At 44.4% G+C, this 14,174-nt stretch overlaps 1 protein-coding gene across 9 annotated transcripts; it reads right to left on the reverse strand.

Annotated features, from left to right (window-relative positions):
- Positions 1–256: 256 nt before the first annotated feature.
- LOC108933961 (casein kinase II subunit alpha'-like) lies at positions 257–9,151 on the reverse strand. Of its 9 annotated transcripts, none has more exons than XR_003797818.1 (14): positions 8,590–9,147; positions 8,026–8,137; positions 7,667–7,768; positions 6,384–6,434; positions 6,238–6,297; positions 6,052–6,135; positions 5,812–5,922; positions 5,594–5,695; positions 5,245–5,345; positions 5,016–5,164; positions 4,754–4,836; positions 1,726–3,658; positions 1,068–1,611; positions 257–621 (listed from the first exon to the last, which is right to left on the reverse strand). XR_003797818.1 is itself a non-coding variant. In XM_018751401.2 (12 exons), the coding sequence occupies exons 1-11, from the start codon at positions 8,691–8,693 to the stop codon at positions 4,760–4,762; spliced, it is 1,053 nt and encodes a 350-aa protein (XP_018606917.2). In that variant the 5' UTR covers positions 8,694–9,147; the 3' UTR covers positions 1,725–3,658; positions 4,754–4,759. The 9 variants fall into 9 exon arrangements, 3 of the variants coding, with proteins under 3 accessions (XP_018606917.2, XP_029109373.1, XP_029109370.1); XR_003797819.1 differs by having other exon boundaries at positions 1,068–1,653; XR_003797822.1 differs by lacking the exons at positions 257–621; positions 1,068–1,611 and having other exon boundaries at positions 1,725–1,821; positions 1,943–2,001; positions 2,990–3,658.
- Positions 9,152–14,174: the final 5,023 nt, after the last annotated feature.

Consider the following 14,174-nt stretch of genomic DNA (forward strand, 5'->3'; position numbering starts at 1 on the left):
TTTGCGCCGTGTTGCCAGGTTAGGCTCCTGCTCGCCGCGACTCCACTCAGGATAAGCGGTTTCAGACTATGTGTGTGTGTGAGACGTATCCAAGGCAACTCTCAAAGCTACATCCACCAAAGCCCCTGCAATCATTCAGCCATCTATGGATGCATACACACAAACACAGACACTGAAGCTGCTGTAATCATTCAGCCATATAGACAGACATACACAGAAGGGGAATTGAAGAGATTTTTTTTGTCACCTGTAGCACAGTGAGACAAGGCACAAGCCGGTATCACTTAACACCTTATTTTTGACATGAGACCCTTGTTGAATCATGGACATTTGTGCACACACAGCTCTTCATATGCTGACGGGGTACTGGTCAAAGTTCATGTGCAGAGCAAGAAGTGGCTGTTCCCCATTGCCAGCCTGAGCATCTGAGGAATGAAGCTGCACTCATCTTCCTTGAGTGTGTCGCCCTTCCTATCTGACCAGGCCCTCTGGCTAGACCAGCTTCCCTCCAGATCTGCCCTTCCGCTTCTGCCCATCACACCAGCGATGGGCACACCTCTCCAGTCCAATCGAAACCAGTGTCCAGCACTACCTGGAGGCCACCATGTTACTGTGTGTTACCTGCAATGGAGGGGAAACAAGAACAGGTAGAGTCAGCTGTGGTCGCTAACACCTGTGCCTGTTCAGGGGAGAAGGAGCACTGAGCTAGACAACAGCAGACAGCAGGCGCCATACTACCTGCAACTATTCTTTTTCTCTCTGAAAGTTCTGGGTTCGCATCTCACCTTGTGCTGTAGTACCCTTGATAAAGGTACTGAATCTGAATTGATACAGTAATTATACGTGCAAAGGAGTAAATCATTGTACAAGGGATTATTTGCTGATCTAAGTGACCCTGGACAAAGTTGTCAGATAAATAACTGTTAACAATAATGACAATTCAAAATTTTGTCCAAGAGCCTTGGTGGTTCTTTGCAACGGCTCATGAACATGTGGACATCCCTCCATACAGTAAGACACCTGGACCCAGAAACCGGAGAAGTTCCTGTGAAGCTTTGGAACAGTACCAGACGAAAGGGGAGCTCCACCTGGGGTGTCCAGTCACATCTCAGCTCTGATTGGCCAGACTCTTGACTCCTTGTACCCTTGCCAGGTATATGACAAAGGGCCCAGGGTGAGACCTCAGTCACAGTCCTCTGGGCATCTGTAGAAGACACCATGGCTTCTGTTGTCCCGGTGAGTCTACAAGATGTTTTCTCCATCATGGGGTTTATCAATTCCTCTGGATTCTCATTTTTGTGTCCATCTGTATCCTGAAGTGACCAGAGTGACTTTACTTTTCTAATTCTGAGGAATGACGGAAGGTGCTGGGCCTTCGGCGATGTTCTCTATTGGTCATAATGGTCAGCGATGTTCTCCATCAGTCAGGGTGGTATGATGATGTCACAATGTGCTGTGGCCTCTGTGTTGCGCAGGCTCAGTTGTCATAGTGGACTAGTGTTCTGGTCAATTGCCCCATGATCAGCTCTGCTAGTCAATATCATCTTCCTTGGTGGGAGTACATTTCACCAGAAGAACAGGAGTTCTCCAGGGAGCTGGTGAGCTAAGTTGCTGTCAGACATAAGTATGAGGGTCAGTACCTGGTTTTGTTTCCTGTTGAACAAAGGTGTGTGGGTTAGTATCTGGTTCCGTTTCCTGTTGAGTGGGGGGGATGAGGGTCAATACCTGTTGTCTTATTTCTTGTTGAATGAGCTTCTGAGGGTCAGTACCTGTTTTTCAGTTTCTTGTTGAACGAGCTTCTGAGGGTCCATACCTGGTTTCCTGTCGGATAAGGGTATGAGTGAGGATCAGTACCTCATTTCCTGGTTTCTGTTGAACAAGCATCTGAGGGTCAGTACCTGGTTTCCTGTTTCTTGTCAAATAAGGTTGTGAAAGTCAGTACCTGGTTTCTAGTTTCCTGTCAAATGAGGGTGTGAGGGTCAGTACCCAGTATCTGGTTTCCTGTCAGACACAGGTGTAAAGGTCAGTACCTGGTTTCCCATTTCTTGTCAGACACAGGTTTAAGGGACAGTACATGGTTTCTGGTTTTCTGTCAGAAACATTTGAGAGATGGTTTCCACCACATAGCTCATCACGCTTGACACAAGAGGAGGGTGTTATGACAATGTTCCCTTTGCTCATGCTCTGTCTTGCCACACCCTCAGCAGTCAGCCTCCTGCTACACCAGACGCACTCCCAGGAACCTGCAGCTGTTCAACTACCCAGCAGGGCAGCCCCCTTCCCTATTCGGCTCATCCGCTTTCTACAGGGGGCCACGCCCACGGTTCATCAGCACCATTCCCAAGATGACCATCCGACAGATCTGCCAGCTGTTACGTGCCATGCAGGAGGTACCCAGCCAGGATGTAGCTGCTGGAGGTATGGTGAGGTGAGTTGTGACCTCAACCAACCACCACTGCTCAGAGTCAGTGTTGAGGAGCTACTGTCATTAACATACCTGGAACGCCAGCAGCAGACATTCTGTGTTAACGGAACACCGTTACAGGAACCAATAGCCTGCGTTTCCCCTGCAGGAAGCTAAAAGCTTTCATTACAGCTGAGAAGGTGACACATAGCAAGGAGCAGTCCCTCTTAACAATGCTCATTTTACACTGCCTGTGTCTGCTACCATAGTGACATTACCCTGTTATGGCACTCACCTGAAATGAAACTAAACTGTTTTAGGCAGCAGGTCATCCCCAAACCCACCTCCAGACCACTGGTCTCCAGGGCAACAGAGGAGTGATATTGCAGAGGGACAGCACAGTTGCGCATTCTTCCTCCGCGGACACGAAAACTGAACCCCTCCCTTTTCAGATATGCAGTGAAATTCCCTCGGGTGACACTACGCTTACTTGTGACTGCCACTGTAATTAAAGTTCCTGATATCCATATGACACAGTCTATTGCCGTAACCTAAGCATTGTGTCAAGGAAGTTATGTCACTGACCAGGCCCTCTTGGTGGACTGGCTTCCCTCCAGATCTGGCAAGGGCAGGCCATCTCCCCCTAACACATCACTGCCTTGTACCCTTGTGGGTGAGACAGATGTATTACAATAAAGAGTGTGAACATCAAGGACTAAGAGTCATTCTTCATAGTAAGATCTAGATGAATGGGACATGGACACAGGCAAGGGCATCTATTAAAAAAAAAAAAAAAAAAAAAAGCATCCAATGGAATGAAAATAAAACATTTTAATATCTTAAAAATGTCTCCAGAACCAAAAGTGCTGACAATAATCCCACACAGAAACCTACATAAAAATCATTTATTCTCATTATTACTACTATTACTCTAGCCATGGTAAGAAGGGGGGGTTTACCATTCTGCTAGCAGCACCACATAGTGGAAGGGTAACGCACCGTTTACCTTCATCCTCCATGCATGTGTACGTAGGGTCCAGAGAGGAGCATTTAAATACATTTGCACTTCAAAGGGTTTAGAGGTCAGGTAATACTGAGAGAGTTCCAGGCTGGCAGCTGAACATTGTGAGCAGGCCAAGGGGCCCATTTGGGGAGACCATGTCTGTGCGCATATGTGGTTCTGTGCTGACAGCTGAAGATGTTCTGGTCCAGTCTCTCCCATGAAGGGTTCACGTAGAGGTCAGCACAGGTCTCCTAAAACCCACACATAGCTGCATGTCAGTGACCAGCATTCGGCCGCTTTCCCATTGCCTTTTTCCCCGTGTTGCAATAGGCAGAGAACCAGGTCGAAGGGGTTGGGAAGGGACCATCTGACACTTGTTCCAAACAAGATCCGCTTACCACCTGCTGACACCGGACACGACAAACAGCATGAACACGACGGGCACATGAATTTAACACAGGGTATGAAGTTTCCCCAATACGTGTCAGCTTTCAAATCAACCTACTTCTCTTTCTGCTAAAAGAACCCCCAGTCACGCAAACCATCAGCAGTTAGATGTTAAGATCACCAGAAACCTTCAGCTACAGTATTTACTATATTTGTGACACTATATTAGTGAACTCGTCCTCAACAGTGAAGAGCAACACTCACAAATACACTTGATGGGAAACAAAGTAAACATTTTCTGAACTGGTCTCATTCACCATTACTGGAACTCCTCTCAAATATCACAGGACTGGAGTTGTTTATAACAATGTGTTCGTAAGGCCTGTCAAAAAGTTAATACTGACATACCTCAGCTTTTTCACTGGTTATGTTCTGCAAAAATCTCAAAACTTTGTTTTGTGGAAATAGTTCCACAAACTTTTAACTACATTTAAATTAAACTTAAATGACAGGAATTTGTGGACACATTTTCAATTAGGTGCTGGATGACTGACCCATCCCTTGAGCATGTACAGTATTCCTTATATTGAGGACTGACAGTTATAGTAGACAAGAGCTGTGAACACTGTGAAAGTGAGTTGCATTAAGGTGCTCCTACATGCCAGCACTGTTTTTGTGGTCACATGTGCTGCAGGACACATAACTCAAGAAAGTACAATTAAAAAGGAACAGTCAGAGGAACTTCCTCCAGTAAATGAACCCTTGGGAGACTAATAACTAGTACAGTGTGTGGCATACAGCACTGGCTGGTGAAACTGCATACAGAACCAGTGAAATGTTTGTGTTGCACTGCCGTCTCCACACAGCTGTCAAATCTGCATGTTGAATGCCTCTCATGGTAATTGTGAGAGTCTGTGTGTGTGTGAGAGAGAGAGAAAGAAAAACACAGGATGTCTCACCTTCTTTCATCGTGCTGTAGTGGAACCGCTGGATGCCAAAGTGCCGTCAGCACTGGATAGAGACTGATCCTTCACTACTGGGTCTAGACACACACACACACACACACACACACACACACACACACACACACACACACACACAGAGAGAGAGAGAGAGAGAGAGAGAGAGAGAGAATGAGACCACAGAGCACTTCAGTCACCCAGCAGGGCAGCCACACACTACTAGCTACTGCAGTGAGCAGCAGTATAAAAGGACACCCACAGAAGTAGGGGTGCTGCATGGCCTCGGTGGCGGTGAGTCGCTGCTGGTGGTCATAGCGCAGCAGCTTATCCAGCAGGTCCAGGGCCTCGGGACTCACAAGGTGCTGGTTCTCCAACTGAACAAACTGGTCCCAGCGTTTTCGTGTCTGCCTGCAAGGAGCGCCACAGTGCATGAGCTGCCAAAGGCCCTGCAGGCCTCCCACCACCCTGTGCCACCCAGTGGTACTCACTGGCCCAGCAGCTCCTTGAAGCGTGGGTCCAGCTCAATGCGATACTTGCGCAGGTAGCCAAAGAGCTCATCTGTCCCCAGAACCTTAGCTATTCGCACGAGCTCGGAGCAAAAGGCAGCAAATGCATTAGCACATCACACACTCAAAAATCTGTCTCTACACGTGGTAGGTGCCGCTACAAGCAGGCATCGGGCAATGTCACAGATCAAGTGTCAAATTTCACTGACATGTACGTCACTTTGGAGAAAAGTGTCTGCTATATGAATAAATGTAAATATAAGTGGAACACTGTGCTGCACACCTGCCTTGGTACCCCTGGCTGTTGGGGTCTTGTCCAGTGGGTACATACCTGGTCATAGTTGTCCTGGCCATGGAAAAAGGGCTCCTTCTGAAAGATCATGCTGGCCAACATGCAGCCTAGACTCCACATGTCCAGGCTGTAATCGTACATCTGTGTGGGGAGAAGACGTGGCTCTATAAAAGGCAGCGCCAAGCTCCACACTCACTGCAATCTGCAGTGACACACACCAAAACCTGCAATGTGACACCACCTGCACTTACACCTACCTGGTAGTCCACCAGCAGCTCAGGACCCTTGAAGTAGCGGGATGCCACCCGGACATTGTACTCCTGTGCAGGGTGGTAGAACTCCGCCAGGCCCCAGTCTATGAGACGCAGCTACAATTTGCACACACAGAAGCACCCACACATGCACAGGCAGGCACATGGACAGAGGACAGACAGAATTAAGCTCACAGCACAAGGTCCCAAGGAAACGGCTGTGCGTGTCACAAACCTTCCACGAACCTTCCGCAGCTGGTGGTCAATCATCACGTTGTGAGGTTTCACATCCCGATGCATGATCCCCTTGCTGTGGCAGTAGTCAAGGGCCTGAGGACAAGGACATACACGGAAAAGGTATGCTTAAGCACATGTTCAACATGGGAGGGACACAACCAGCAAGCACCAACAACAGAAGCTTGTGTCTCTCACCTTGAGCAGCTCAAACATGTAATATCGAATGTCATAGTCGGTCAGCTTCTGGTACAGCTCCTGAGGAGAGGAAACATATGAGCAGAATGCCTCCACCCCAGCACCGATCCAATGGCAACAAGGGAGCAAGCAAGAAGGACTCCTACCTTGAAGTCAGTGTTGTTGATGCATTCAAAGACGAGTGCAGGGGTACGGGACTGTGGACACAAAGAGGGACAACAGTGACTGCAAGTCCTCCTTCACAGCAACTTAGGCGAGTATCAGAATCAGCGATCCGCTCATGCATGAGAGCGGATAGCAGTCTGACACGTGAGGTTCTATAACAAACAGTTGGATTCCAAAAGGTGGAGGTGAAAGGCTGGGTGTGTCACATGTACTGAGCAGCAGTAGCTCAGCAGTACAATTCTTGCCTGCTATGCAGGATGCCCAGGTTCAATTCTCAGGCAATGACAACTGCACAACTAGCACAGAGCCTGGACAATGCAAGAAAATGTGGGTTCAAATCCTATTCAGTCTGTGTGAAGTTTGCATATTGTCCTCATGTTTGTGTGGGTTTCCTACCAGAGTCCAAAGATATGTGATAAAGGTAACAACCAATGTACTTTGCTTTGGAGAAAAGTGTGTGATATATTTACATGTGTTAATGTACCATACTCTCAGGACTATGTTTTCCATTTTAAAAAAAAAAAAAAAAAAAAAAAAAAAAAAAAAAAAATCACATACAACAAAAAAACCACAGCAGATTATAAAATATACAACAGTCATAATTCAGTACAACAACATATTTGTCCATTCGTGGAGTATTTTACTATTCTCAGAAGCTCATATTGCACATTCTGGGACACATATACACACCTGGCATCTTAGACTTCAGTACCGTATGCTTACAGTCTAAGTGTACATTAAATACATGACAGTACATTAAGTGTGATCATTAGGAACAGTTACACTTCCATAAGAAAACCAACTTTTACTTTCCCACTTCCTATCGTAGCACCAATCAGTTAAGGTAAATATGAATCACAGCCAATTGTATTTAATTACTGTTATTGCAGCTCTTCAATAACAGAAATCTATTGTCACACAGGCCTTAGAAACACACACACACACACACACACACACACACGATGTCTGAGCCAGCAACACATGCAGAGGCCCCACTAACTTCATATTGTAAGCACCCACAAACCAAACAGAGCCAAAGCCTGACAGATTGATAAAATATCATTAACAAGATAAAAACAAATTTACCAATAATATAAAATATAGCTGCATTACCTTTGTAATCATTTAATATTTTATTCAAGTGACATTTTTAATCTGGGAAGCAATTCACCCTTAAGAAAAAACATTAACAAGAGCCCATGATAGCAGCAGCTCCACCTAGGACACTAAAAACATACTACGGTGTAGGGTCAGCAGCTCATACCACAGGGTCCTTTACAGTGTCCACCAAGCGGATGATGTTAGTCCCTCCACGAAGGTTCTCCAGAATCTTGATCTCCCGCTTGATCTTCTTCTTCTTCACAGGCTGCCAATCAGGGTCATAGCATCATAATGAGGCCTAAATCCCATGGCACCACGAGCTCAACACCAGTGGAGCCAATTACAAAGGGCAGGACCCACTCAAAGCCCAGCCACGCACACAAGAACTGCACTTCTCAGGAAAAACACACATCGGGGTCACTGTCATTATTATCACGATTGATTATTGTGCTCAAACAGCAACAAGCTGGAGAGGTGCCTCCAACAGCTTAGCCAATCAGAGCCGAGCACAGGTGCGCTCACCTTGAGAATCTTAATGACCACCTTTTCGTTGTTGGTTATGTTGATGGCTTCAAACACTTCACTGTACTTCCCACGGCCAAGCTTCCGAACCAGCTGGTAGTCCTCCTGGTTGCTATGGCAACATGAGCAGACAAACCTCTGAAGACATGTGACAAAGTGCACCTGACCCTATGACACTGCTATTCACAATTGGGTTTAATTTAAAAGCTTTTTCATTTTTACTAGCATCAGGCCTGCAGTACTAGGCACGATGAAAACACACATGCACGTCATGATCCTTGTCACACTGAGGCAGTTCAACCACTCCACTGTTTACAGTTCAGGACCCAGGCACAAGCACACACAGTCTCTCTGTGTGACTGTCTGAACACAATACACACAGACAGCCCGTGTCCAAACACAGACGTCAGGTTCGCTGGTTGAAATACGCTTGTGCTCTGGTGTTATGTGTTAAAGCCAGCACTGGCAGCACTTAACGCCGGCGTGTGTGTAACTAACTTACTTCTGTCTGTGCGCCATGCCGAGCATCAGGCACAGTGTCTGCGTGCGTGTGTCGCCACTCACCTCCAGGTAGGCACATGCGCTTCGTAGTCCCAGTACTCGCGATTTTTGGCCGTGTTCACATCCGCGTACACCCGGGCCTTGTTACCCGCCGCGGGGCCCGGCATTGCGAGCTGCGCGCACAGCGGCACCGGAGACGAACGCGCCGGCGGGGAGCCGAGGCGAAGCAGCAGCCGCGCGGCCAGCGGCAAGCGCAGGACGGCACCCGCCAGCTTCCCCAGCCAGACGAAGGAGCTCGAGGCGAGCTGCTCGGCGGAGGTTCCGCTCCGTGTGGACCGAACCTTGAGCGACAAGCAACCAGACCGACAAGTAACGTCCTAGGAGCGCGCTGCAGAACCGCGGCCGACAGATCGGCTTTCAGTGGCGTGTTCAGAGAACGCACCGCCGTACAGTAACCCGGATGTGGATGTAACCTGTTCAGAGGTGTAGAATGATAAAGAGGGCGGAGACTGAGCGCGCCACCCAGAGGTACGGATGTTCGACAGGCCGGAGTGCAACACTCGATATTGCTGAACACATGCACCGGCTGCCACACTTGTAACTGCTGGTGCTCAGAATCAATAACTATAACAATCTCCAGACCCCAGCACTTTGGTAGCACGTGTTTGGTGGACCCCCGTTTCTTAGCATGTGGTACTTATTAGCTTCCTGCAGTGTATGTAGATACTGCTGGCATCTGCAATGTGGTTTGTTATGGCCCTTCTAAGTCTGTGGTATTTTGGGTGTTTCTCTCTCCCCCCCTCTTCTCATTCACAGGTGAAGCTTTGGAAACTAATTGGCAATGGGCTGCTCCTGGTCAGCTGATAATGAAGAAAGCTAATAAGCAACAAGGACAGCTAAGCAAGATAAAGGGCTGAATATAGCAGAGAAAATTATGTGATTCTTGCTGGTGTTATGATTACAGTGGTTGGAACTATGTCTTGTTGTATGACACATAGATCTTACCCACTATTATGAGTGGTGGGGATACTTTGTAAGTGGTCTATGTAACCTGAATTATGTATTGTAAATAATTCCTTGAAAGTAAGTATAAATAAGCAACAGCCAAAAAGAGGTGCATGCTATTTTATTTGTACAGGTTTTCTCCTGTTTTTTCTTTTCTCAGTTGGGAAACAGGGTAGCATAATGTATTTTTGTTTAATTTGGTAGGGGTATCACTAAGAGTAGGGTTCACCTTTATTGTGTTGGCATGGCTCACCCATATTTTTTTAAAAAAAAAAAACTAAAGTAGACCAATTTCTGGCAGTCTGTAAGAACGGGTGGTATAATTACTTTCGAGTGGTGGCCAGTCTTGACAAATTCCGTGTTGATACGGAATGCTGCCGCAGGAGTTGTTTGACTAGCTGGAGTGTTCTTACATATCTCCCCTCCTCGTCTCTTTGTATTAACTTCCTATAGCTATGTGGATAAAATTCAAGACTGTTTATGGCCTACAGAAGCATAAATGGAACTGCTCCCAGATATGTACAAGACCTGATCATCGGCTACACTCCTCCACTTCTGCCCACTGGGTGGTCCCATGCACAAAAGGTTGAAAAGTCTGAAGATTCTTGGTTCTGGCTTCAGTATGGAGAAATGACCTCCCCTTCTTGCTTAGAACTGCTGAATCTCTCTCTATATTCAAGAATGATCTTAAAACTCACCTCTTCCAAACTCCATTCTCCAGTGATCTAAGTACATCTGATGTTGATGATCTCTAATTTTGAGATCATAACTGTCAAATAAATCAACTTTTATGCAAGTACTCATGCAACATGTAGTAGTGTAAAGAAATTGGGGTTAGGAATTGTCGATTTGGCTAAACTTTTATGCAGCTACTTGTGGGATGTAAATATGCTAGAAAGTAACAAATTATCTGTGCTCTAGTGTCATGTGTCTGCATCTGTCTCTTTCTGTTGATGTAATGCACACATTGTATTTCCTGTTAGATTGTACATCACTTTGGAGAAAAGCTTCTGCTAAATGTTGTTAAAAAAAAAACTAGGCAGGAATTGTCAACACAGCTACTTGTGTGCTGTACATTGATTTATATTGTAGAAAGAAGCACATGTCTGCGTTTAAGTCTCTCTTTCTGGTAATGTAATGCACATATTATATTCCCTAGGCGATGTATGTCACTCTGGGGACTGCTAAATGAAGAAATGTGTTGTGGCCCATCTCCAGACTGGCCTGTAATAAGTGGCCGGTCATTCTGTGCACACGGTGTTTCTGCCACACATGCTACAGTTACCAAATCATATCTATCCATCATTTCACATCTGCGTGAAAAATGTCAGCTGCTTCAGTCATATGTTAGCATAAACAAACAGCTGTGGGGGATAATGTACACTCACTGAATTTCACTGCTATACCCTGCCTGTGGAGCTGTCTGCATGAACACCAGCGATCAGTTCATGGCTAAAGCACTTTGAAGACACAGACATGACTGGTTTGCCCACAAGCTACAACTAGTGAGAACAACAAAAGGAAAAATCAGGAGAGATGATTAGTACCTAACAATGAGAGACAAGGGTGTTGAAGATATTTCGTCAAAGCACAATTAGTCACCATTTTTTCATTAGGCTCTGAAGCATTTCTTGGCAATTCCAATCAGAGGTGGTAGTAAGTCATATCTATGCAAGTTAAAAACAAGTCTCAACTGTCAACCTTCAAGTCATTAACAAGTTATGTCACTACACCTACAAAAATTTAGCACTTTCTCCAAAGCAACTTCCAGTGAATTCTATGTAGTGTTATCAGCCCACACACCTTATTCACCAAGGTGACTTACACTGCTAGAGACAATACTTCTAATGGGTCACTCATCCATACATCAGTGAAACACACTCTCGCTGTCACTCACACACTATGGATAAACCTGAACAGCATGGTTTTGGACTCTGGGAGGAAACCCACACAGACAGGGGGAGAACATGCAAATTTCACACAGACTGAGCAGGAATCAAACCTGTGTCATCTACACCACCACAGCGCTACTCATTGTGCCACCATGCTGGCCTATACTTGGTCAAGAAAGTTAAGTTAATATTCAGCAGTACAAGTCATGTCTTTATCAGAATCAGTAAGTAGAATAATTAGATATTGCCTAGGAATTAACTGTTTTGTTATGAAATTACAATTTGCATTTATAGGGATCTATCAGTTTGCGAACACTGAAATTTTGGTATAACAGTGTCTTCACCTGTATTGGGTGTTATTTAGCTGAATAACTGGGGGGACAGCAGAGAAAATTCCAGGAAATGTTTTGCTTTTTTTAAGCATGTATGAACATTTTAGCAGCAGTGTGGAGTTTTAGAAACTGTCCATAATAAACACAATGTGTTCTGTGGATCCTTGTTTAGGTTGTGGCTAATGTGGAGAACTGATAAAAAGTGTGAAAACCCCCACAGCAGTAAATGTGCTCTATATTGTGCTGAAATTGTGAGTTGTTACATAGGTGTTTCACAGTGTTCTGGTTATTTTGGGACAATTGGTCTGGGCTTTCTGGGCAGGCTGGAAATGCATTATTATTATTTGTCACATTTATAATAAAGGGAAATAGGCTTTCAGTAATGTGAAAAAAATTCAATATCAGTACTATTTACATGAATAAATGCATTTCAGAAATTGACAGATGCATGTATATAATTTCCACATCAAAACAAAGCTACAAATGGGAAGAGGCTAAATTGTAAAAATTTTTGCGCTATGCATCTTGGAAACTTTTGTTGTACAGTCCTGGAACGGAGTAAAATGAGTACTTTGTGGCTGCTGAGGATCAGTAGTGTTTAGATGTTTTTACATACGCAAATGTGAAATTTTAAATAGCAGAGAAAGACATTTCAATCACATCATATTTCAATATCAGCACTATTTACATGAATTAATTTCAGAAATTGACAGAGGTGTGTATATAATTTCCACATCAAAACAAAGCTACACATGGGAAGAAGCTAAACTGTAAAAATATTTGCTCTATGCAGTTGAGACTTTTGTTGTACATTCCTGGAACTGAGTAAAAGGAGTACATTGTGGCTGCTGAGGATAAGAAGTGTTTAGATGTTTTTACATATGCAAATGTGAAATGTTAAATAGCAGAGAAACAATTTAAAACTCAAGTTTTTTTAGCTATTTTTAAGACAATGCATGAAAATAGCTTACATTCCAATTATTCCACTGTAAAAAATTAACAATTCTAAGACTGTAAATTAATGCCCTTATTCTAGTCTCAGGAACAATTAAAGATGGAAAAAACAGTAGAAATGTTAATATTTTGCAGACTGTAAAGACTCCACATCTGTATGCACAATTCAAAACCTGGAGAATGCAAACCTCTGATTTATGTAAAATAGCACTCATGCTGAATGGATATTCTTGTCTTCAGTGTTCATTTGTTATTTTCCTACAGTTGTCTGGTGTCTAAGTAAAACACTTTGGTTTCGTAACATCTCATATTTCACATTTGTTGAATTTCCAGGTACACACAGGTTGCCATTCAGCAGCTAATGGAAGGACGAGATACTGTGGTTAAAATGGAGAAAAAAAGAGTTTCAATAAACATATTTTTCAGATGAGAAACAACTTTTGTGATGGTGTGGTGGCTTTGGCCAGTGCCTGCTGTGTGGCAGGTCTGGGGTTCAAGCTGTCCTTGGGTCACCTTGCAACATACCGGTGCCCTGTCCTGGGTGTGTCCCTTCCCCTTCGGCCTTTCAACCTGTGTTTCCTGGTATTCTCTGACTTGCCACGACCCCACTTCGGAAAAGTTGATTGGTTGGAAATAGCAACAGAAAAAGTTAGGACTGTCTGCTGTTCACAATTGGGTTATATGGTTATAATTCACAGATGATTCATGGGGCAGCTGGTAGTGCAGTAGTTAGAGCAGCTGCTTATGGATGTAGAGGTCAGTAGTGCAAAACTCACCTCTAACTTTCATACCCTTAAACCACCTACTGAACTTTCTTTACTCCAATAAAATTACTCAGCTGTATAAATGGAAGTCTACACCCCAGGAGGGGTAGGAGGCATAACAAGACATACCATACATCAACAATACCATTATTACCTGTAAACTGCTTTACAATTCTTATTGACTTTAGAATGCCCAGGAGGGGTGGGCAGCCTCTGGCACTTGGACCCCCAGAGGTTTTTTCCCCCTAGACTTAAAGTTGGGAGTTTTTGTTTGTTTCCTACATGGCCAGTAACCATACTTATAGCTTTATAAAAGCATTTGTATTATGCTAATCTATAGTGAACTGTCTTGTTCCTTTGTTCTGATGTATTTGTTTCTTTTCCTTATGCCTGTGTTCAAGTGCTGTGTCACTGCGTGTGAAGAGTGCTCTATAAAAATAAATTGAACTAACTAATAAATGTAAATAACTGTAAATTGCTTAACATTGAAAGTCACTTTGGAGAAAACTGAAATGTGAGTCTTGAACTGACTAATGTAATTTGTATGTTTGCTCATTTTTGACTGACAGGTTTTGCAAATAGCTGTTTTACTGTGTAAACCGTTTATATCCAAAAATAATCTTTGGTGTCCATGCCTCTGCCATAGTTGGTTCTTGGTCTGTGCAGACATTTTTCCTCCTATCACTATACACTGAAGCCTG

The sequence above is a fragment of the Scleropages formosus genome, chromosome 1, assembly GCF_900964775.1.
Source record: "Scleropages formosus chromosome 1, fSclFor1.1, whole genome shotgun sequence".
Lineage (NCBI taxonomy): Eukaryota > Metazoa > Chordata > Actinopteri > Osteoglossiformes > Osteoglossidae > Scleropages > Scleropages formosus.